This window comes from Mastomys coucha, unplaced genomic scaffold (genome assembly GCF_008632895.1).
Source record: "Mastomys coucha isolate ucsf_1 unplaced genomic scaffold, UCSF_Mcou_1 pScaffold7, whole genome shotgun sequence".
NCBI classification, from domain to species: Eukaryota; Metazoa; Chordata; class Mammalia; order Rodentia; family Muridae; genus Mastomys; species Mastomys coucha.
The window spans coordinates 28,858,343-28,881,478 of NW_022196913.1; the positions used below are offsets into that span (position 1 = coordinate 28,858,343).

Consider the following 23,136-nt stretch of genomic DNA (forward strand, 5'->3'; position numbering starts at 1 on the left):
GTAGTAGGATTTGTATATCTCAGCTAAGGGACAGTGGACATGAAGGGTGGCAGGAGGGGCTGATTCTGGTTTTAATTTTGCCATCCATCTTATTAGAACAGTTGCCTAAAGACTAGTTTCCCTATGTGTGAATGAATGCTAATAGCTGTCCCTCCCAACTTAGGCTGCTATGATGCCTAAGTACTTGGGAACAGGCAGGCTACACTCATGAGCTATAGGCTCATTGATGGGGCCCTTTACTGATATGTGAGATATGACCAGCCTTGTAGCCACTAAGACAGAATCCATTCTTTCTGTTGATTTTGATACCCACTGGGCCGTCTGCTCCTATAAAAGTACTTGGTTCTAGACCTTTTAGAAACCCAGTATGGGGAGAATGCCTCTGTCAGGTAGCATCAATGACTTTCCTACACAGAAACATCATTTCATTTCTGCAGGGCTGATGTTATCTAGCTCAATATTGCCTGCCTGCTTAAAATGTGTGTGTTTCTGCAAGTTCTGTCAACATGAGACTTCTGTGTCCTCTTGGCTGTGGTTAAAGTCCTAGAAAGCTCCACATACTTCTGGAGGACAGGAACAGAGTCAATGGGCTCCCTAAAGGCGGCTTCCATTCCTCTGTTGGTCTCTTCCAAGTCCAAGAACAATGGTCCCAAGCTTGGGCTTTCGATGTTTATACAGATGTCCACCCACGTGGAGTGGAAAGTTACATGGATACGGAAATCATTAAAGCCAGCTAATTTTTACCACCCGTGTGGCTCCTTGTTTGCTTTGAAGTTGTATAGGATTGATCCATCAATCTAAAAAGCCAAACCAATTCTACTTTCTCCTCTAGAGAAAACAGACAAATTCCTCATCGCTGTGGATTCGTCTTCACCTGCTTCACATCTGGTGGTGCAGGTTTTCATGTATTACTATGTATACTCACAGGGTTCACTGTGCCCTGATGAGCTCATAAGGATTGGGAAGGTTAAGAAGCGTTGTGTAAAGGAGACTTAGCTTAGATGGGTGGTTCCTGGGAAGTGACACCAAATCAGACCTCTGCCCCAACATACTCCCACAGGCACACACACACTGGAGCATGCACATGACTAAATAAATAAAATTAACTAATTATTCAACCATGCATATAAGTAGGATGCATAAGACAAATCCCTAAATATCCATCATCCAGTTGTAAAAATTGTTCAAGATTTTCTATGTTTAATTGATAGATCTTTTTAGTTTTTGTAACTGCAGAAGCCAAACCAGACCTCATGTCATTTCCCTGGTACACACTTCAGGGAGGTAGTCACACCGCACACCAGGGCTTCCAGACGCCTTGGGAAAAGCCATCCTCAATTTCTTACTGCGTAAAAAACAGTAGGTAAATTGGCTGAAGACAAAAACTGGGCAAGACAGGCATCCCAGTGCTTTAGAGGCTGAGACAGGAGGTTCACAGTAAGTTCCAAACCAACCTGAGCTATATAGACAGATCCTCTGCCTCCTCTGTTTCTCTGTCTCTGTCTCTGTCTCTCTGTCTCTGTCTCTGTCTCTGTCTCTGTCTCTGTCTCTCTCTCTCTCTCTCTCTGTGTGTGTGTGTGTGTGTGTGTGTGTGTGTGTGTGTGTGTGTGTGTGTGTGTGTGATAAGCATGGAAGAAAGGGAAGAAAGAAGCTTATCCTTGCCCAGGTGTCAGCCTGATGTGACTGACTAGGAGTTCTGTAGGCTCACAAAAGACAATGTGACAAGGCCTTCTGAGCTCAGCATACAAGCAATATGGCTTCCGGATGTGCACTAATTACCCTCTAATGTGTTCTTTTGTCTCTGGTGCTAAGGGTTTTCCCTGTGCTGTTAAATCCAGTGCTGGCTTCCTCCTTTACACTCCACTGTTCTTAAAGCTTAAGGAAGAGATGGGTTTCTGCCTTGTCAGTGTTTTGCAGCTTCATATTCTTTTAACACAAACATAGGATACTAAGAAATCATTGGAAACCTCACTATCCAATGGGAAGGCACCTTGTTCTGCTGTGGGTCATCTGTGCTCTGGCACATAGCTGCTCTGCATTTCGATGATAAATAATTTGGCTTTGGCAGCCAAGAATAACTGTGCAGATGTTCTGCACCCGGCCACTTCTTGGTATGCAGCAGCAAGGACCAGCAGAAACCATCCCAATTATAGCAGATTAATGTGCTAAAATTACCACAAAGAGAGCATTGTATAAGCCTTTGGGAAGCCACTTAACTTTGAACCTGCTGGTGTATGATGGGACACACACACACACACACACACACACACCTGCCTCAGACTAGCTAGTTGGGCATAGATGATGCACACACAACTTTCAGGAGGCAGATCAGTAGATCTCTGTGAGTTTGAGGCCAGCCTGGCCTACATAGTAAATTCCATAGTGAACTACATAGTGAGACCCTCTCTCAAACAGACAAACAAACAAATAAATAAACAAAAACTAATTCCAAAGCCAGGCTGTTCTGCAGTTAAGCAGTTTGTTGGCATTGAGATGCTGCTTTTGAAGTGTTATCATAACAACAGGAATAAAATGATGAATTAACCTCAGTTTGAAAGGAATAGCTTTTGAGTTTACTGTTATAGCCTAGCTGAGACATAGGCATTATCAGTTCTTATGGCCATGCCCATGGTTGTAACTGTATTTACATCACAGACTCACCAGTCCATCCTCTGTCAGCTCAATACCTCACAAATGCCTTGTAACACTAGCTCCAAGGCATCTGATGTCCTCTTCAGACCTTCATGGGCATCTACAAATACGTGCTTATACACCCACACACATAAATCATATAATGAATCTTCAAAAACAAAGACAATAATGAAGTTGCAAGGGGGACCTGTTGTGGGGTGGCTGGTGCAGTTCGGGAGAGGAAGTGTGTACAATCGTAATACATTGGTATACATATATGAGATTCTTAAAATAAATACATAATGTCACATAGAAAACTGAGAGGACGTGAAAAAAAATGGCCATAGAAAAATTAGTAGGTCCTACGAAAAATCTGTTTGATTTTATGCACCTACTCTAAAAAGATTTTAATTTCCTGTCCATTTTCTAGCATGAAATGTAGCGTATAGCTTTATGTATAAGAACCCAGATTCATTTTCTACCTGACTCTTGTCCCATTAATGAAGGCCAGTGTTTGTCAAGCCTACAATATGCAAGAGCAGTCCTAAGCAGAGTGTTGGGCATGGTCTCCTAGAACCCAACAGCTGTTTCTATCCACTGTTTCAACAATGGAGTTCAGTTCTGGTAAGAACAGTAAAATATAGGCACTTGTTTTTTTAAAAAAATGATAATTTTAGTAAAGCCAAACAGAACGGAAAGATAACATGTCAGTATCATTTTGAGGTTGTTATAAAGAAACCACAACCTAAAGGAGTGCCAAGCCCTGGGGATAATCAGTCTGAATGCAGATCCTCTGGGAGGAGCTGACTTTCTTCTATGCCAGAGTGTTATTTTTCAATCTGATGATCAAAAAGGGGGAGGGGGCATGGTGAGTGTGTTTTTCTCTCTGCAGGATCAGCCAAGCTGTCTCCAAAACCATGCTCCCAAGACACATTCCCCTTTTGATAATCACTGGGGTGGGGGAGGCAAAATTACTTATTATTACAAACAGCCTGAGCCTCGTTTAAGTGCAAAATGCTCTTCTTGCCTTCTAACCCACTTTGATGTGTACTGTGTGCTCAGAAGTCCTGTGAGTGTTCTAGGCTTTGCATTTTAAAATGAGTAATGCCAACATTAGTCAAAATCAACCCAACCCCTCTAGAGATTTAAGTGGGTTTTGTGTCCTGAATCATTTTTCGTCTAATTATCGTGAGGCCAGCTGCTACTCCCTCCATTTATTTAATCCACCAGAACGGAAGAAGGAGCAGAACTGTCATTTTCCCCAGGGCTGAAGCACAGCCAATTATCTAGAAGTTCATACAATTGACTAGCCCAATGAATAGACGGGCTGTTAACATTTCTTCTTTACTCTTCACATGACTCAGGCAGACATTTGAGATAGCTTCCGCATACTGTACTGTGCTGTCACCTTTGGGGAGGGGACTCAGGAGAGAGACGAGGGGCAGCACAGTACTTCCTCACTGTGTGCTTTCTCAGCTATTCAAATGCTTGTGGCTTAGAACGGGCATGCTCCGTTTGATTGATGAAACGCAAGTGTGTCTTCAGACTGCAGTTCTAGGTAAAGGGAAAGACCATTGCCCCACACTAGGCTATGCTTTTGTCCTTGAAGCAACCTTGGTAGCTTAGGACAAGAAAGAACAGGGCTTACAGAAGTAAACTGAGTGGAACAAGTCAAGCCAAGCTTTTGTTTGTTTGTGGATTTCTGGTTTATTTCTTTGGTTTTGCTCTATACTGGCTATCAAAGATAGCTTAAAAGACAGCTGGTAACCTTCAAAAAAAAGGTGAGGCTTGGTTAAAGACATAAGACATTTGGGAAAATAATAATGAAGGGAGTCCTCAAAGATTCTAGGTTATGGCTCAGAACATGCTTCAGAAACAGCTGAGCCAGGCATGACGGCACATGCTTGTAATTCCTGCATTTGGAATCTGAAACAGGACTGTAGATTCAAGACGAGCCCAGGGTACACACTGAGACCCTGTCTCAAAAAAAAAAAAATTAATAGAAAAGCAAGCAAGTAAACAAACAAAAGACAGTTGGCTCTTTCTTAAGATGATAGTAGTAGATAATAACCCATTGAAAACAAAAATCCATGAGTCCATATTAACAATAAGCTGATTAATGAATATAAGCAGTAGGAAAAGCCCCCTTCTTACACACAAAAGAATGATAGGATTCAAAGATGGCCATGATGCCACCATTATGGTTATAACTGACTGGGGCAATAGTCAGAAAATGGCTTACCAGTTCAGCTGGGCTGACTGGAGAGTGAGCCACAAGAATCTACTTGTCTCTGTCTCCCCAGTGCTTCGATTATTGAAGTATATACCACCATGGCTGGCTTTTTATGTGGGTTCTGTGAATAAAACTCAGGTCCTCATGCTTGTACCTCAAGCACTTTACTATGTTCTCTCTCCACCCTCTCTGTATTTCTAAATAGAAGCCTTCCTATCTGTGTGGATGTCCATAGTTTAGAAAAGACCCAGGCAGTCTTGATGTTGACTTGAAGATTGAAGGAAGTTTCATTCTCAGTTGAAATGCTCAAAGCTTACATTAAAATGGAGACTACTGGCTAACAAGATGGAGCAGAAGGATACTTGCTGCAAAGCCTAATGACCTGAGTTTGATTCCTAGGACCCACATGGTAGAAAGAGAGAGCCTGCTCTTCCTAGTTGGCCTCAGACTTTCTTATACATGTGCCATGGAAAGTACATACATAGGAGCATGCATGCGTGCGCGCACACACACACAAACACACACACACGTAAAAGAATGAATGTATGAATGAATGAATGAATGAGAAAAATAAATAATAAAATGAAGAATTGCTTCCTCTGTTTCACAAAAACAGAGTCCATAGCTGCTCAAGTGACACTTGCTGAAGAGGCCTATGGGACCTACCTTGGTCCCTCTATCTGCTTGCTAAGGAGTGAGATTATAGAAAGTCATTTATACATTTTTTCCATCCATTTTTATCACTTATCTTAGTTGGTATTGGTCATCTGCTTGACAGTGTTGGTGTTTGAGAAACAATTATTGACACTTCCTTGGTTTATTTTAGAGCATCAATATTTTAAAGTAGTAGGCAATGGGGGCTGGAAAGATAGTTGCTCTTCTAGATGATCCAAGGTCTCCCAGAAGCCACAAGCAGCTCACAACCATCTGTAATTCCAATTACGGGAGATTTAAAGCCCCCTTCTGTCCTCCGCAGGTGTATGCACAGACACATTCAGGCAAAACACTCAAACACATAATAGAAATAAAATAAATCTAAAAATGTAGGCGATGACTTAAATATATCTCCTTTTTCTAAAAGATTAGTCAACTCTGTAATAGGTGCCTTGTAGATGTATAATAAGCAGATACCTATTTTTAGGATTCATTTCACATAATCATTTAGCATAGCAGGCTATTTACATTGGGCTCACATGCTCATTGAGACAACTGAATTATACTTCTGCTCTTGACCGGGATGTGGAGGAACATAAACAGAAGGGCACACTGTTAGGGAAGGAGGGATTTGTCAGGCGCAGAGGAATGACTCAGAGATCAGTGGGCCCAGTGCTGCCTGGGACTTGGCCTGACTAGAAGGATCAACTTACTAGGGTTATTCTATACTCAAAGAGAGCATCCATCCATCTCACCCTTTCCTTATCCTGATGTCTTGGGTCTTTCTCTTGTAGAAGTAATGATGACTTTTTTTTCTGGCAATTGATGATTTTTAAATCAGCTTTATTGATCTGAAGTTCCTCTGCCATAACATTTACTCATCTTGTGTTTCCAGGGTGAGCCTTAATAAATGTATATAACCTCATATTTTAAATTTGTTATTAATCTATTTAACTACTTGTATTTTTCTTTCTTTACACTTCCTTACATTGTAGGGTGTGGAACCTGAGGCTTTGCACATTCTAGGCAAGAGCTCCATGAACAGCCATACACCAGCCTATCACAATAGAATTCTAGCTTCTTCCATACCCTAGAATTTCTCTGGACTTCCTGAGTATTTCTAGCCCTGACCTCCAGAGATTGGTTGAACTGATCACGGGATTGTTTGGTGTTATCAGCTTGTCAGCTGTGTTCTCTCTGAGGGCTGGTTTCAGTCTGTTTTGTGGAGCTCCTGAAACTTCAGAACTTTGACAGGATTGGCTTCTTAGTGGACCTTTGCCCATGAACAATGCTTTAGTGGGAGCAGAGATGTCCTTCCTCATCTCACTTGGACATCATAGATGTCGGTTTTCTCTCATCACAAATGCTTCATAATTACCTGCTTATGGTCCTTGGGGAATTTGCTTACAGAAGAGAAGGAAAACCCCACGAGGGTCATGGTGATAAGGTTCAGCACCTACTACTCCTCCGATTCCATGATGTGCTATCTTACAGCTGAAGCATGTACACGTGTGGATGCACTCCTAATTTCCATGGGACCCCGCCCCACAGCTTATCCTTGCAAGGCTCCCCTCTGCCTTTGGCCAAACCCTCTCCAGCTTAAAGTCAGAAGTAGAAACATATGTAATGCAGTCTAGATGGCTTCTTTTTTACTGACCAAAGGAGAGCATGGAATATGGGGATTAACCTATGTGTATCCTTTTAAGATGGTATAAGACAAACGTTAATGTATGAAACCCAGCCCCCAAAGAACTTTAAAAAAAAAAACAAAAGCTTGCTGGGGAAAGCAGCATGCATGCAAAAGTTAGCATGCAGTCTGCACCACTGGCATGCTTGCAGGGAAAGGGGAGAGTAGAAGAGTCAGGAAATTCCACTGTGGTCCTATGGGTGTGTGAACAGCATGGTTCTCCCTCTCTTTCCCTTCCCTGCCCTTTTTTCTGCCCTTCTGTATTTTCCTGACGTTAGAGACAGTTTTGATGCCTATGAAACTTTAAAAAAGCAAAAAACCTAACTATTCCTGTTTTTCCTTCATCATGAATCTCGTTGAGTGTCGTTACACCACCAAGGCCTTCCTTCTGGCTGTCTGATTGGTTTGCTGCTTGCTCTCATTCAGCAAAGCCTCTGCTTTGAGCGCCTCGGTGTGGAGATCCAGGCCTGGCAACTGTGAGCGAGTTGGAGATCTGCCCCTTGTCATACCTAACCCTGTTAGTCCTAGAGGAGCCGTTGACATTTGAGAAGTATGTAAGCACAGGCTGACCTAAGCACCGGATGTGGAGTGCCAGCTAATAAAAGCACAATGAAAGTAGAACTGTCATCCAGACTAGAATCCCATCAATCTTCCCATCACTTCTGGTGTCATTAATGAGCTACTGCTGGGGCTACACTGTATAGGCAACCTTGACAGACGTTCTTCATAGTCAGTCTCCAAGCAGGCAGCCTTCCAACAGTGATTCCCATAACTGGCTCTTTGACATCAGGTTATTTCTAAGTTCTTCAGGTTGCCCTAATGTTCACTTGTTTTCTTACCTGTCCTTTCTGGACCAACCACAATGTGAGACTTGGTGGGGTGAGGGGAATCTGCCAGTCACTTTAATCTCTTACCATCTGCCTCAACCTCTCCTCCACCTCCTGGCCCAGTGCTCTTGTCCTGAACCTGCCTGATAAGACTCCTTCTGACTTGATGTCTAGGTTGGCGAGTGGCCAATGACATCACACTGTTTATGAGAATATAAAATCTCATCATTTTAATTTCAAAAGATCTCTCTCTCTCTCTCTCTCTCTCTCTGTGTGTGTGTGTGTGTGTGTGTGTGTGTGTGTGTGTCTGTGTATGTGTGTGTGTGTGTGTATGTGAGTTTGCCAAACACCAGGTACCCTGGAGCTGGAGTTATAGGTGGTTATAAGCCATGTAGTGTAGGTGCTGGGAACCAAGCTCCTCTGGAAGAAAAGCAATTGCCCTTAGCTGCTGCTAATCCATCTCTCCACATACAAGCTCTTTTCTAGGTTTTAATAAAGAAAGATGAATATTGATTCAGCTATAATTATCAGAAAGACCAGTCTTTTAAATTTTTTTATTATTTTTCATGTGTATATGTATTTTGTCTATATATATATGTATTCGCATCACAGGCACGCATGTATGTGAACCACATACATGCAATGTTCAAAGGGGCCAGGAAAGGGAATCCAATCCCTGGTACTGGAGTTATGATTGTGGGTGCTGCGGTTCAGTGTTTGGAACAGCTGAGACATCCCTCCAGCCCCAAGAAGTCTTTTTGCAAACCCCAGCAGTCCTGAAGATGAATAACAGCATCCAAAACTGAGTCTGTTAATCTGCTGGTGATTTGTGCACATGAAAGGAACTCTGACTATTGGAAATGCTTCTGATGAAGCTTAGAAATGTAGATCTGGTGTAATCTCTGCTGGTCTTTCTTTTGAATGAAAGGAAGTTGTTACATAATTCAAAATAAGGACATCAGGGGGGTTGTGACTTGCTTGAATCTACTCAAAATTTATGAAATCTACTGCATTGTTTCTTTAAAATCCTATTTCTTCTCTATACAATATAAATAAACAAATTGGCACCCAACAGCTATCTTACATGGTCTCTGAGATAAACTGTCCTCTCTCTTCACTCCCGACTCCACTGTCCTCTCTTCACTCCTGACTCTAATGGTCTGCAATCCCAGGCAACATCAAGACAAGGAATGTTGCATCTATGGATAATACATGTATTAATCTCTGTAAGAACAAAATGTAGACAATACCAAAATGTTGCCGACTGCCACGCAATCCTGCCTATCCATAGACAACTGTCTATGCCTCTGCAACTTTTCCATCAATGTACATAGTTTCCGATGGTTTTCTTTTTACCATTCCTGGGTTTATACTGTGGCCTACTATGACCTAGAGTTCTTTCTTTAGAGAAATTATATGAGAGCTTAGTATTATTATTTACTTACTATTATTACTGGATCTTTGAGACAGGATCTTACTATAGAACCCAAGCTAGGCCTTGAATTCACTCCTCCTGCTCCAGCCTCCGCAGTGCTGGGATGACCTGCATGCACCACTCGGCCTCACATTATCGTCATTGTCATAGTTCTTTACCTTGGTGGTTACACCACAGTGCACTCACCACGTCTGTGATGATTTGTGTGCATGTATGATGCTGAGTGTTGAACTCGGGGTCTTTTGAATAATAGGCAAGCACTCTACTAGGCCTAGTAATTAGCATGGATACTATCTCTCAGTGTTACAAATGTAGCCTGGAACAAACATCTCTTATGTGCTTCTCTGTTCTAAGATGTCTCCCTCAAGCCACATGAAAGGATGAGTATGTTTTACATTTCCACACTGACATGTCCCTTCCAACAGTGGCCCCACAACTCTACTAGTACTTTTTTTAAGTTAAGACATTTGGCCTAATGGAGTATCTGCTATCAAAATGCAAATCACTCCAGGGTGGGCAGTTAAATACTCAGAACCTTACACTATGTTGGATAGTAGAGAGGGTAGTGGTAGGGTAGCTTCAGAAACTGAGTAAACTTGCCAGGCTTCCTAGGAAGGCAGCAAGCTAGCCGAAGGCAGGGGACCCTAAAAAGTAGATGGCTCAGTCACACTTCTTCTTGCACTGACCAAATACCTGACTCAAAACAACTTACATAAGTGTCAGCTTGTAGTTCAAAGAAATACAGCTCATTGGGGCAGGATGGAGATATAGTGATGGGTCACATGTGCCTGGGGTCTGGAAGCCAAATGAAACAGGAAGTGGAGAGCCAAGCTATCAAATCCCAAGACCCTCTTCTAATAACCCACTTCCTCCAGTGAAGTGCTACCTCCTGAATGTTCAACAGCCTTCCAAAGGAAAAAAAAAAAAAAACGATGCCACCAGCTGGAGACCAAGTTTCAGGTCCATTTGTCCATGGGGGCCATTTCACATTCCGATGTGACATTCAAATATCCAGAGTAGGAATGGAGTGATTTTTAAAAAAATAAATAAATAAATGATGCTCAAAGACGCAGATTGCAAGGTCATTTCCACGGACTAACGGCTATAGAAGCTGAATGAAATATAGCAAAGAACTGCCCCCCTAGACAGGCGTGCTGGTGCGCACCTGTTATCTCAGCACTGGAGAAGTAGCTGCAGAAGGACAGGGAGGTCAAAGTCAGCCTCTACTACATAGCAAGTGTGAGGCCCTCTCTCGAAAACAAACAAACAAACAAAAAGATTTGACACTGTTCACTCTGAGTCTAGAGACCTATGGGGGGTTAAGGGGGGGTGTTTGTTCCCTCTATACTGATCAGTTGCTCTCCACCCTGCACAACCCACTCCATTTCTTTAAGAATGTGGTATGTGTGTCCACGTGAGTGTGCAAGTGCATGGGTGCGTGCATGCGAGTGCACATGGGTGTGTGCCTGTGGGGACAGGCAGGGGAACCGATGGAAGAATAGAGATTTCAACCTAAACGAGCTCACAAAGTCTTTCCTGGTAGACGATGATGATTGCTGGGATAGAGGAGATGAGTCGGAGTTAACCATTCACCAGCCACACTCCTAACAGTCACCCATCCCCCAGGGGAAGTTAGTAAAAAGTTTCTGAGTAACATTTTATCTTCCGACTCATGTAGATCCTCAACGCAGCATGTAGATCCTAAAAGCCTTCACAAGCACCTGCTCTTAGATGCTTTCGCCCCCATGACAGGGAGGAGAAATGAGCAGGACACAACTTTTGTAAGGTAGCATTTCATTCACCTCATGTGACACCAGAATTTTGCAGATAGGGGCTTAAGACTGAATAACAAGCCAGGTGTTCAATAATCTCAGCATTCAGGAGGCTGAGGCCAAGTCTGGGCCACATAGAGAGTTACAGGCCAGCCTGAGTTATATAGCAGTCTCCAGCCTCAAAATAAGTAAATGAATATAAAATAAAAATGAAATGAATAAAATTCAAGAAAACATTTTGGTTTTGTTCACTTGTCACACTGATGTAAGTTTGACATTTTACCCCACAGGATGGACTGCCTTTGCTCTCTTGTTCTTCTCGTTGCAAGCCTATCTTAGTGCAACTGACTGTGCAATTGAAACTTCTAAGGCAGTGTCTTCACAACTCTGCTAGACATCAGAATCACCTGAGGGGCCTTTGGAATAATCGTATAAACAGGTCATTGCCTGTATTAATTATCCTAGAATGCCTGAGGCTTGGAGCCAGGCAACTGCAGCTTAATCTGATGCAAAGAATAAAAGGGAAAAAAATCTTTTGGGTTTAAAAGAAAAAAATCAGAACATACAATTTCATCATACTTAAATCCTAGCACATGGAGCAAAGGTGGCAGGCTCATCCAAGTGTGAGCCCAACTTTCTGTACCCAGCAAGTTCTAGGCCAGCCAGGGCTGCATGGTGAGATCCTGCCTACTGTTCCAACTACTAAGGCAGGAGAATTGCTATGAGTTCAAAGTCACCCTGGGTGGCTTAATGAGTTTAGGCTACATAGTGAGACTCCCTCTCAAAACACTCACACCAAAAAATCCAAAAATACATGCATGCATACATACATACATACATAACTATGATTTCTAGAAACTCTGGGACACTTTTAAGTAGCTTTAATATTTGTTTGTTTGTTTTTAATCAAATGACTGCTTCATTAGACCTATTGAACAATTTACAAATAAATGAGACATAATAAGATTTGTCAACTTGGGGCTACAGAGAAAGCTCAACTGTTAAGAGCACTGGTTGCTCTTCCAGAGGGCCTGGGTTCAATTCCCAGCATTCATAAGGCAGCTCACAACCATCTCTTCTGACTACAGCCAGCACTTCTAGCTTGTTGTACATAGACATGCTCAAAGACAAAAGAACCATAGACATAAAATAATAACATAGAATTTAAAAGATTTGTCAAGTTGAGACTTACTCAAATGAGTGTTTGGCTGTCAAACTATTGCATACAGAACTGGGTAGAGCCCCTGACTCACATGTGGGACCCTGGGTTCAATGCTTAGCACCAAAGGAAAAAAAACAAAACCCAATGGAGTGAAGACAACACGGGCCATGGTACCTTCCTGACAACTCTTGGAAGTTTTCAGGTGACATCATGCTGCATGAAGCTGGCACCGTGAGCCCAAAGACCATGTCCTCACTGGAATGTAGACAGACACCTGAGGGCCATCAAGAGCAATTGTGAGAATTTGTTGAGGAATTGAAGAACTGGGCTTTTCTGTGAACCTCGGGGCTAATATGGAGTAACCAGTAACAGCGTCATTTCTGTGCATAGTCCAAAAACAAACAAACAAACAAACATTAAAGCTATTGTATTAGGGTTCACTAGAGTCATGGAACATATAGAATATCTTTCTGTATTGAAGGAATTTGTTATGATGACTTACAGTCTGTTGTCCAACTCCCCAACAATGGTCAGTTGTGAATGGGAAGTCTAAGAATCTAGTAGTTGCTCAGTCCCACGAAGCTAGTTGTTTCAGTTGATCTTCTGTAGAAGTAGGTTCCAACAGATGTGCTGGCAAGTAAGTGCAAGCAGTGAAGAAGAGTGGATCTTTCTTCTTCCAATGTCCTTATGTAGGCCTTCAGCAGAAGGCGTGGCCCAGATCAAAGGTGTGTACCACTACGCCTGGATCTGGAACTTGCTTTTTCCCAGGTTGACCTTGAACTCAGAGATCTCCTTGCCTTAGTCTCCTGGGATTAAAGGCATATATTACATTGCCTGGGCCTATGCTTTTCATAGCCACAATGCCTGAAGATCTCTATGCCAAGATCCAGGTCAGAAACTTGTGTCTTCCAACTTCAAGATCTCTATCGCAGGTGAGCCCTCCAATTCTGGATTGTAGTTCATTCTAGATATAGTCAAGTTGACAACCAGGAATAGCCATTACACTATTTAAAATATTTAAATGTCTCAGAGTTTCTAAAAATTGTGTATGTTATGTAAGTATGTATGTATGTATATATGTACGCATGTATGTATTTTTGTTTTGTTTTGGTGTGAGTGTTTTGAGAGGGAGTCTTACTATGTAGCCCAGACTGGCCTAGAACTCACTAAGCCACCGAGGGTGACTTTGAACTCATAGCAATTCTCCTGCCTTGGCAGTTAGAATTGTAGGCAGGGTCTCACCCTGCAGTCCTGGCTGGCCTAGAACTTGCTGCATAGAGAAAGTTGGGCTCACAGTTGGATGATCCTGGCACATTTGCTCCATGTGCTAGGATTTAAGCATGATGAAATTGTATGTTTTGCTTGTTTCTTTCAAACCCAAACTTTATATAGTTCTATCTCATTACATTTAGAGTTCGAGAGAATCCCTTCTGTCTTTGGCAGCTATGAGGTTTTTGTCCCATTCCATTGAAAAGCCAGCCTACTGCCACCTGTCCACAGATTGACCTCCCTGTGAGTGAAGCACCTTGTCCCCAGGAATAAGGCACACTTCTCCCAGGGGTGTAGAGACTTAAATCCCGTGACAGTGTGGAGGAGAGTCTGCTCTCTGAGGGCTTAGCTATTCTCTTTCTCCTAGGGTCTTTAAAGGACAGTGGGTGACGGTTCCCAAACACACTGATTGGTGTGTATCTATCTTTGGAGGTTTCAATGTGTACACTGTCCTATTCCTGTGTATTCCTCCTGTGAGCTCAGCCCCTGCCCGGGATGACATCACCTGCTGAGACAATGGTGCACGCTTTGAGGCTGTCTGGTTGACAGTGGGTAGGATTACCTCACAGTTCTAGGGCAGTCCCTTGGGAGACTAACCTTGGGCTTCTGTCCAGCTGAAGTTGCACTTGACACTGCACCTTGGTCTGTCACAGGGAATCTTCACAAAGCCAAACAGAGAACCAAAGAAAAGATCAAAAAGGATTGAGCCCTTCGTGGGCCTCCTACCTCTCTTGTGTTCTCACCTAACCCAGATTATCACTTTTTTTGTAGGCTCTCCTTCTGTCCTTTCTTATTTTCCCAGACAATGCAGTGACACAACCTTACCTATCAAAATAAGGAGAGAAAGGGGAAAGAGTTTAAGTAAGTTCATCTTTATAGAAACCTCGTATTTTCAGCCTTACATGTAAAAAACCCCATCTGCAGGCCTGACTATGTTTTGAATTTCAGGTTGGACTATCTGAAACTTTGATGGTGGTACATTTGTGTGGTGCTGTTGTAATTGAAATGGACTGAACCATCACACATGTTCTCATCTTTAATAAACCTTGGTTGAACCTAAGAAAGAAGTGTGAGGGGAGAAGAGGAAGGAAGAGGAGAAAAGAAAAGGAAAGAGAGGGGGGAGAAAAGAAGGAAGGAGGAAGGGGAGGAGGGAGGGAGGAAGGAAGGAAGGAAGGAAGAAAGGCAGGAAGGAAGAAAGGAAGGAAAGAAGGAAAGAAGGAAGGAAGGGAGGAGATATACATTGGGTTGGGGAGATGCGAAACAGCTCAGTGAATAAAAACACTTGTTATGCAGGCTTGAGGATGAAGTGTCAGTCACCAGAACCGACTGCTGGGCAGGCATAGCAGCTGGCCTATAATCCCAGCACTGCGAAGTTGAAAATGGGATCCTTGGAGCAAGCTAGCTAAGTACACTAGCCATATAGTCAATTTCTATATTCATTTGAGAGACTGCCACAAAGAGGAAAATGAACATAATCTAGGAAGATTCCCACAGTCAACCTTGAATGTCTACATGCATAGACAAACATGCCCACACACATGCAAACATACGTGCATCATATACACATACACCCCAACCCCAAAGGAAACCTAAGTGGCAGCAATTTTGTGTTTGTATTTATTTTGATCTAAATGGATGAGTATCTTTTTAGGAAAGTCTCAGAAGCATTTTCTGACCAGGATCTCATGAGACATTTTACTTTGTCATGCCTCTGAATGTTGACAAGCTCAATGTTTCTTGTGGACCTGCCTGACATCACCACGATTTTTCCCTCTGTCTATAGGACTGCCAACCAGACTCCCAGAAATCATGCTGGTGGGATCCCAGTCCTTCTCTCCTGGTGGGCCCAACGGCATCATCCGGAGCCAGTCCTTCGCAGGTTTTAGTGGGCTGCAGGAAAGGCGATCCAGGTAGGTGCTGGGTACTCCTCCTGGGATGCAGCAGAAAGGGGCTATGTGTGCCTTGGTGATGCACATGTGTGTAGCAGCTAATGTCTTCTTCATGGAAAAGATAATGCATCCCTTATTAAGTGCGATCATTCCTATCATTTACAATTCCTTGTGCAAAGATATCTGAGGATTTAGGGTAAGCTAGCCCTTAACATGTATATATACACATTTGGCTAGCTTATCCTAGCTATTATGAGAGGCCATGCCCTCACTATTGACTACGTGATCATTCCAAGTTGTGGTTGAGGGAAAGGTTTTTAATGTAGATATGAGGGAGAGACCAGCAGTACAGCTCAAGCATCTGGAAGAGTCCAGAACCAGGAGAGAAATTAAGACACTGAACTTGGCCAGCAGAGTGAACTGGGAGATGAAATGATATGAGGAGTGGGGGGAGTAAGAGAGGAGGCCGAGAGAGAGAGGGCAAAAAAAGGACCAAGAGAGCACATGCCTGAAGTGTCAGGGTTCTATCCGAATCAGAAGCTAGGGGAAAGGAAGCCCAGGAGCTGCAGAAATGTAGGCTTGGGAGGCCCGTGAATCCAGCCAGGATTCCAGCCTGAGGGAACCTGGAGGCCAACCTGTGCTTTGTTATGCTAGAAGTAGACACCACAGTTAGTTATAGACTCCCTCCTATCTCCCTCCCAAGTCCCTTTAAAGCACACTTTCCTTTACCCTCCTGTTTAGGAGACTGAATTGGTATGAAATTATGCAGTGGATGAAGACTGTGCCTCACAGACTGCCTCTGAGAGCTGATATCATTCAGGTGGGGGTTGGGAAATTAGGCTCTAGTTTCCCTGGAATCCCTGGAAGGTCAGAGAGTGAATGAGTAACATGCAAGAGAAGTCGCCTCATGGACGAAGCTCTCCAAGGGGAGCTCCAGGCTCAGAGAGAGAGACTCTGTCTCAAAAAAACAGGGTGAAGAGTGACAAAGGACGATACCCAAAAGTCAGTTTCCAGACACACGAGTACACGCATGCACTAGCAGATCCCGATGAGAAAAAATAAAGTAAAATAAGCTAAGTAAGACTTCCAGGACAGCTCTAAGTCCAAGCTCCATGTTTTAGTTTAATGCCCTAGAAAGTTAGCTACTCGCTGGGCTTTGGACACTTTACCCCAAAGTTATCACTCATATCCTAGTGTTGTAAGATTTGGAGAACCGAGTCTTATGTCCAGGATGTTGTCCCACTCACAAAAACACAGAAGTGGAAAAAGATGCAATTAGCATGAGGTTTTTAATGATCCAGTATATTGTTGTCGTCTAGCATTCAGGCAAAGGCAACACCGAGGAGCAAAAGCCCACACTTTTTATACCTTCCCAGTACATAGGTTTACAGCATGAGTTAGTTATCTCTCATTGGTGGAGCCCGTTGTCTTTTGAGTCCATTGACCTCTGTACCCCAGGTGAGGAGGAGATACCGGTTGCACGTAGGAGAGGTGGGGAGAGATCCACTCCTACTGGAGACGTTTCCTGGAACTGGGCTTTACACCCCACCCCCTGGAATTAGGGCATCTCCTGGGGATGGATGTTTGCTCAGTAAACCCTTCTGAAGCTCTCTGTCTTTAGGCTTAATGGACATTCCTAGCTCCTCGGTATTTTTATGAGGTGTCCCTGTTTGCTCAATTCTTACACTAGCAAGACATAAGTTTGTATCTGATATTATACAACGACTTTTCTTTTCCTTTGGTTGGATACAATGTCTACCTGTCCCTTATTTCCACCTGGAACCATTTATCCTTGACACTCTATGAGCTAGACCACAAGAGCACCCTCAAAAGGCATACACTTCAAGCTGGGCTATGCCTGCAGGGTAGGGCTTCTGCTCTACAAAGCTTTCAGCAAACAAAGGTCAAGAAACAAACTGTAGCTCTGTTCAGTTCTGTGCTATTCACAGCCTGTGTCTCGTTCATTCCTCCAGGCACTGGGATGAAGGCAAGCCGGTTTAAAAGGCATTTCTCCAGTGGGTCTTTTGATGCCTGAGGCTCACCGTTTCCTTTCTCTTCTCTTTCTTTAGGTGTAACTCCTTCATTGAAAATGCCTCCGCTCTCAAGAAGCCTCAGGCCAAGCTGAAGAAAATGCATAATCTAGGACACAAAAATAACAACACTCCCAAGGAGCCTCAGCCGAAGAGAGTGGAAGAGGTCTACCGGGCCTTGAAAAACGGGCTTGAGTAAGAACTGAGTGTCTTAACTATGTGCCTTTAGGAAAGATCTTTTTCTTCCCTGAAAAGACCTTTTTCCTTCCTAAAAGCCCTTCATAGGAAATCAGTTTTGAAAGGACCGAGTGAGACACTGTTGCTTTATTCTTTGGTTTGTTTTTGAGGCAGGGTCTCATGCAGCTCAGGCTGGCCTTGAACTCTCTATCCTGGCAGTGCTGATCCCATCTCCACCTACCAGACATTGGGATTGCAGGAAAAAAAAAGTGTGCCAGCATACATTCCTGGGTGTGTCCTTCTTGCTCTATCTTTGAGGCAGCTTTTTATAAGTCTCACTGGTGGAATTTGCACATCGTATCATGACCCTGACGTAGGCTTGACACAGTAATGTGTTTATAGCTAACCCCCTGGACGGTTGGACTTCACTTAGACAATAGTGGACAGCCATAGCTGAACTAGAAATTGCTAAAGAAGGGTTTTGAGCCAGGTGTGGTGTGGGTCACACTTATAATTCTACCTAGCACTCAGGAGGCCAAGGCAGGAGGATCATCAGAAGTTCAAATCAGCCTGGGTGACATAGTATACAAACTACCTCAAACAGACATACAAGCAAACAGTTGTAAAGGGTTCTGAAACCTTCCTGAATGTATTATAAGGGCAGTTTGTCCTGAAGAAAACTTGCCTAGCATTTGGTTAGGCACTTACAGTAACTACCAGGTTTAACTAGAGAAAACTGTGTGACCCAGGTCCTGCCAAACCCTTTCCTCCCCGTTGACTTTTCTCTGCTGGATTTTCACCCTCAAAGGGGCACTCCAGCCACCTCTGTTTCCTTTCTTCAAACTAGACAGGATCAGATGCAGCTAGACTTTCAAAATGCTCCCCAGCCACAAGTCAAAGTTTCGATTCTTTTTCAAAAGAGAGGCAGGGTCTCATCTCACTCTAGAACCCAGACTAGCCTGAGAGTTACTATGAAGCCCAGGCTAGCCTAGAATGCATGATAGCCCTGCTTCAGTCTCCCAAGGGCTGAGCTTACAGATGTGAAGCATCACCTGACCGTGATCACTATTCTTTACCCCCATCCTCTCAGAAGGCAAAGGTCGGTCAGCGACTGCCCAGATCGCTCCTGAAGTGAGTGCTCACCCTCATGTCTTACCTTTGTAGTGAGTACCTGGAGTGTCACCAGACGGAGCTGGACAAGTTGACTGCTCAATTAAAAGATATGAAGAGAAACTCTCGCCTGGTAGGTACCTCTGATCATGAGGATGCTAACACAGGGTAGAGCGTGGGAGTTCCTCTCCTTACTTACTGGAGGGCAGAGGGGGCAGGAGAGGGGGGAATGTTAAAGAAAACAGATACAAGGAGCAAAGCTATTGCCTCCTGGTGTGTATTTTGGAAGGAAAAATTGCTGAGCCTGGTGGCTCACACGTGGAACCCTGGAAGGAAGGAGGCTGAGGCAGGAAGATAGCCAGCCTCATATAGGGAAGCCTTGTCTCAAAAAAACAAACAAATACAAACACAACAATAATAATAATAATAATAAACATAACAATAATAATAATAATAATAACAATAATAATAACAATAATTTAAAAGATGTTTTTCTTTTAAATGATTTATTCTTAATACTTCCAAAGGTCCTGAGTTCAATTCCTAGCACCCATTTGGCAGCTCATGATCTGATGCCCTCTTCTGGTTTACAGGCATACATGCAGACAAGCACTCATATACTAAGATACATAACTATATCTTTAAAAGAAAACTCCTACCATCTCCTTAGTACATTCAGAAATGAGAACATTTGCTTTATCTTCAATTTGTAAATGCAGGCCAGTGTCCTAGTTTTCTTTCTATTGCTGTGGTAAACACCACAGCCAAATGCAACTTACAGAAAAAAAAAAGATTTATTTCAGCTCACTGATTGTATACTCCATCATAGAGAGAAGTCAGGCAGGAACCTGGAGGCAGGAACATTAGCAGAGCCCAAGGAGGAGCACTGCTTACTGGCTTGCTCCTCGTGGCTTGCTCAGTCTGCTTTCTTACATCTTCAGAACCATATGCTCAGGAGTGGCACCACCCTAAATGGGCAGGACCCACCCATATTAATCTTTAGTTAAGAATATACCCCCACAGACTTGCCTACTGGCCAATCTGATGGTATTTTCTTAGTTGATGTTCCCTCTTTTCAGATGACCCTGACTTGTGTCAACCTGACAGAACGTTAACGGCCACAGTCAGTGGCAGCAGGCAGGGAAGGAAGGAATGAAGGAAGGTCTCTGTAAGAGGCCAGTGTGAAAGCACCATGGAGCCCCATTAGAATTCATGCTGTATGGCTAATGTCCTATTTTCTGATGAGCTTGTGAGGACTGGTTTTGTTCATTTCAAAGTGTTACTTATTACACCTTAACATTTCAAGGCAGCAGGAAAGCTCAGGAAAGTCTGCATATGTCGACCTGGCAGCTGTGTTTAACATGTGTTTGCCTTTCACTTCATTGGCACGTCGACTACAATGCTTTCTGGGTTTTGTTTATGAACCCTTCAAGCTGCCAAGAGGCCACAAGAACAGGGTGCAACTATAGAATCACAGAGTCATGTGTTGCTGGCTCCTGAGAGCACCCCAAATAACCCAGAGTTTTACTCATTAAAAGCAAGTTTTACCAAAAATCCAGTAGAATTTGATGGGGCTGGCAATTCCTTCACTGGCAATGTATAGATGGGAGCTGAGCCGTTTATTAAGTGGGCAGGATTTCTAAGGAGGAAATGTAACCAAGGAATCTTCTTTCCATTTCAGGGTGTGCTGTATGACCTAGACAAGGTAGGCTTGTGTTCGGTGTCAGGGTGCTGCTAAAAAACGAAGCTCTGCACTTAGATCAGATGTCAAAACATCTGTAGAGGCCATTTGGGGGACAGTAAGATTCCAGATAAAGGATAATTTGGGGGAGGGGGGTCCCACGAGCATCAGGGCCCACAGAATCAAAGAGCATGAGTGGGGAAAGGCCTCTAGGATGTGGGTTTGCTCCAGTTTCTGAGTCTGGAACTTGTATTTGGAGATCCTCAATGTGTAGCTGCCCGTTTCATCAAATCTGAGACATCCATGATTAGAAAATGTCAGTTGTTTATGTGCCACTAAAATAATCCCATATATATAACATAATGTTTCCAAAATATAAAAGTAGAAAGGAATGATTCCAGTTAAATCTCGTGCTTTCTTTTCATGTGAAGTATATATTCTTATTGACAAAATTCCTCCAGGCCTTCTAGAAGGGAGATTTTTGTGTCTTCCTTTTTAGTTGTACACAATGTCACTCTCCATGCCGTTCTATATACATAGCTTTATTTCAATGCCTAATCTAATCATGGCATTCCCCATAAAGATATTTTAAAGGGCAACTAAATCAAATGTATGTTACAATATTTATAACTCGTAGGGATGGTTGTATCTGTGAGTCCAAATGTCACAATGTGCAAATAACAATTATAAAGCTACCCCAGTTCTAGATTTAGCTGCACAATTCAATGTGCAGAAGCTCATTTTAGAACATGCAAAATATATTATGAAGAAATTTAGATACCATCCAAATGATACTGCTCCACCAGAAATCAAATGGATTGGCCATCTTGGTGTTTACCATGGGATGACCATAATTAGTTCAAACTGCTCATCTCTCAGGCTAGTCAGTGTTTTGAAAAATATTTTTCAAATTAACACATTAGGACAACTCTAAAATAGTGGCCAAGGTAGAAGGAAAAGGGAAGCAGGAAGTACTTGTGGGACTTGTGCAGAGGACAGGCTAGTGACATTTCTCTCAGGAATCTAATCAACTGCCCTGTGAATGGCTGCTCTTTCTTCAAGCTTCTCCTTTTAATTCCAGCAAATTAAAACGATTGAGAGATACATGCGACGCCTGGAGTTTCACATTAGTAAGGTAACCAGTGCTGCTCTTGTCTTTGCTTCTGTATTTCTGCTCTCAGTTACTGCCCAGTGCACCCAGCTCCAATTGGGGCAAAGACAAGAGGGTAGGTGAGGCTTGCTGGTCTTTGGTGTAATTGAGAAAACCTGAGCTACAGGTTCAGGGAGCAACAAAGGGATAGGATGAGAGTAATAGATGAAGACAGCTGGCTCCATCTTCTGGCTCCTGCACACACACACACATTCACACACTCACTCTCACACACACTCATACACTCATACACACACTCACATACTCACACACACTCACAGACACATGCACAAATGCATAGATAAAATACAGACTCCAAAGTTGTATCACCAGTAGTTTTGCATATTACACATTTCTCTTTGATGTAAAATTAGAACTTTACCAATGCTTATTCTTGTGTAGAAGGCTCCTGTCTTCGTTGTCTAACCCCACAGTCCAGCACAGACCTACACATTTTCCAAAGTGTGCCCCTACTTCTCTGTGTCTCCCCATAGCCCCTCTCTACCCCGCCATCCCTCCCTTTATCTCTCTTTCTTTTTGAAGCAAGATCTCAATGGCCTGGAACCCACAACCTTCCTACCTCAGCCTCCAAGTGCTGGGATTATAGGTATGTGCTAGGCCAGCTATCTAAGCCAATTTAAACAATCCTAGAGATTGCCTCAAAGACATGAAAGGGCCTTTTCAACTTGTGTAATTTGGAAACAGGATTCAAGCAAAATCTGCTTTGAAACAAACAAACAAATAAACAGGTAACAGTGTTGAAAACGAGTCAGTGACTGATCTAAGGAGTCACCCTTGAAATTCTCTGCTTCTCCAGAACAGAAATACAGTGTATCTTTAAGGGCATGTCTACAGCCTATGGAACTTCTCTCAAGCATGACAGTTATTTATCTGTTTCCTGTTTGGGTTCTGGCAGGTAGATGAGCTCTATGAAGCCTATTGTATCCAACGGCGTCTCCAAGACGGTGCCAGCAAAATGAAGCAAGCCTTTTCGACATCCCCTGCCAGCAAGGCTGCCCGGGAGAGTCTGTCTGAGATCAACCGCAGTTACAAGGAGTACACAGAGGTAAATCCTGCAGTGTCGTCCCATGACACAGGCCTGTAATCCCAGCTACTCAGGAAGTTGAGACAGAAGGATTGCAAATTCAAGTGAGTGAATTTGGGCTGCTTGAGTGAGTTCAATGAGACCATAGCTCAAAATGTAAACAACAACAACAGCGTAAAAAGAGAGCTGGGAAAGTAGGTCAGTGGCCAAGTGTGTATTTACCTGGCAAACATGAGGCCCCTCCCCTCAGATATGAAAAAACAAAACAAAACAAACAAACAAACAAAAAGCTGCAAGCAAGGCAATGGTGGAATTGTTGAAACTAAGCCACAAAGCCTAATATTTCATCATTTAAATTCACTTCTTTTTTTTTTTTTTTTTTTT

The 23,136-nt window shown here is 43.1% G+C and overlaps 1 protein-coding gene across 7 annotated transcripts in view; it reads left to right on the forward strand.

The window, feature by feature from the left end:
• Positions 1-23,136, forward strand: part of Ripor2 (RHO family interacting cell polarization regulator 2) — a 225,438-nt gene that overhangs the window by 148,446 nt on the left and 53,856 nt on the right. For all 7 annotated transcript variants that reach the window (XM_031359124.1, XM_031359119.1, XM_031359125.1 and 4 more), the window contains exons 2-7: positions 15,454-15,580; positions 17,629-17,784; positions 18,931-19,009; positions 20,558-20,581; positions 21,639-21,692; positions 22,624-22,773. In XM_031359124.1, the coding sequence (XP_031214984.1) occupies positions 15,454-15,580; positions 17,629-17,784; positions 18,931-19,009; positions 20,558-20,581; positions 21,639-21,692; positions 22,624-22,773 (590 nt within the window). The remainder of the gene's footprint in view (positions 1-15,453; positions 15,581-17,628; positions 17,785-18,930; positions 19,010-20,557; positions 20,582-21,638; positions 21,693-22,623; positions 22,774-23,136) is intronic.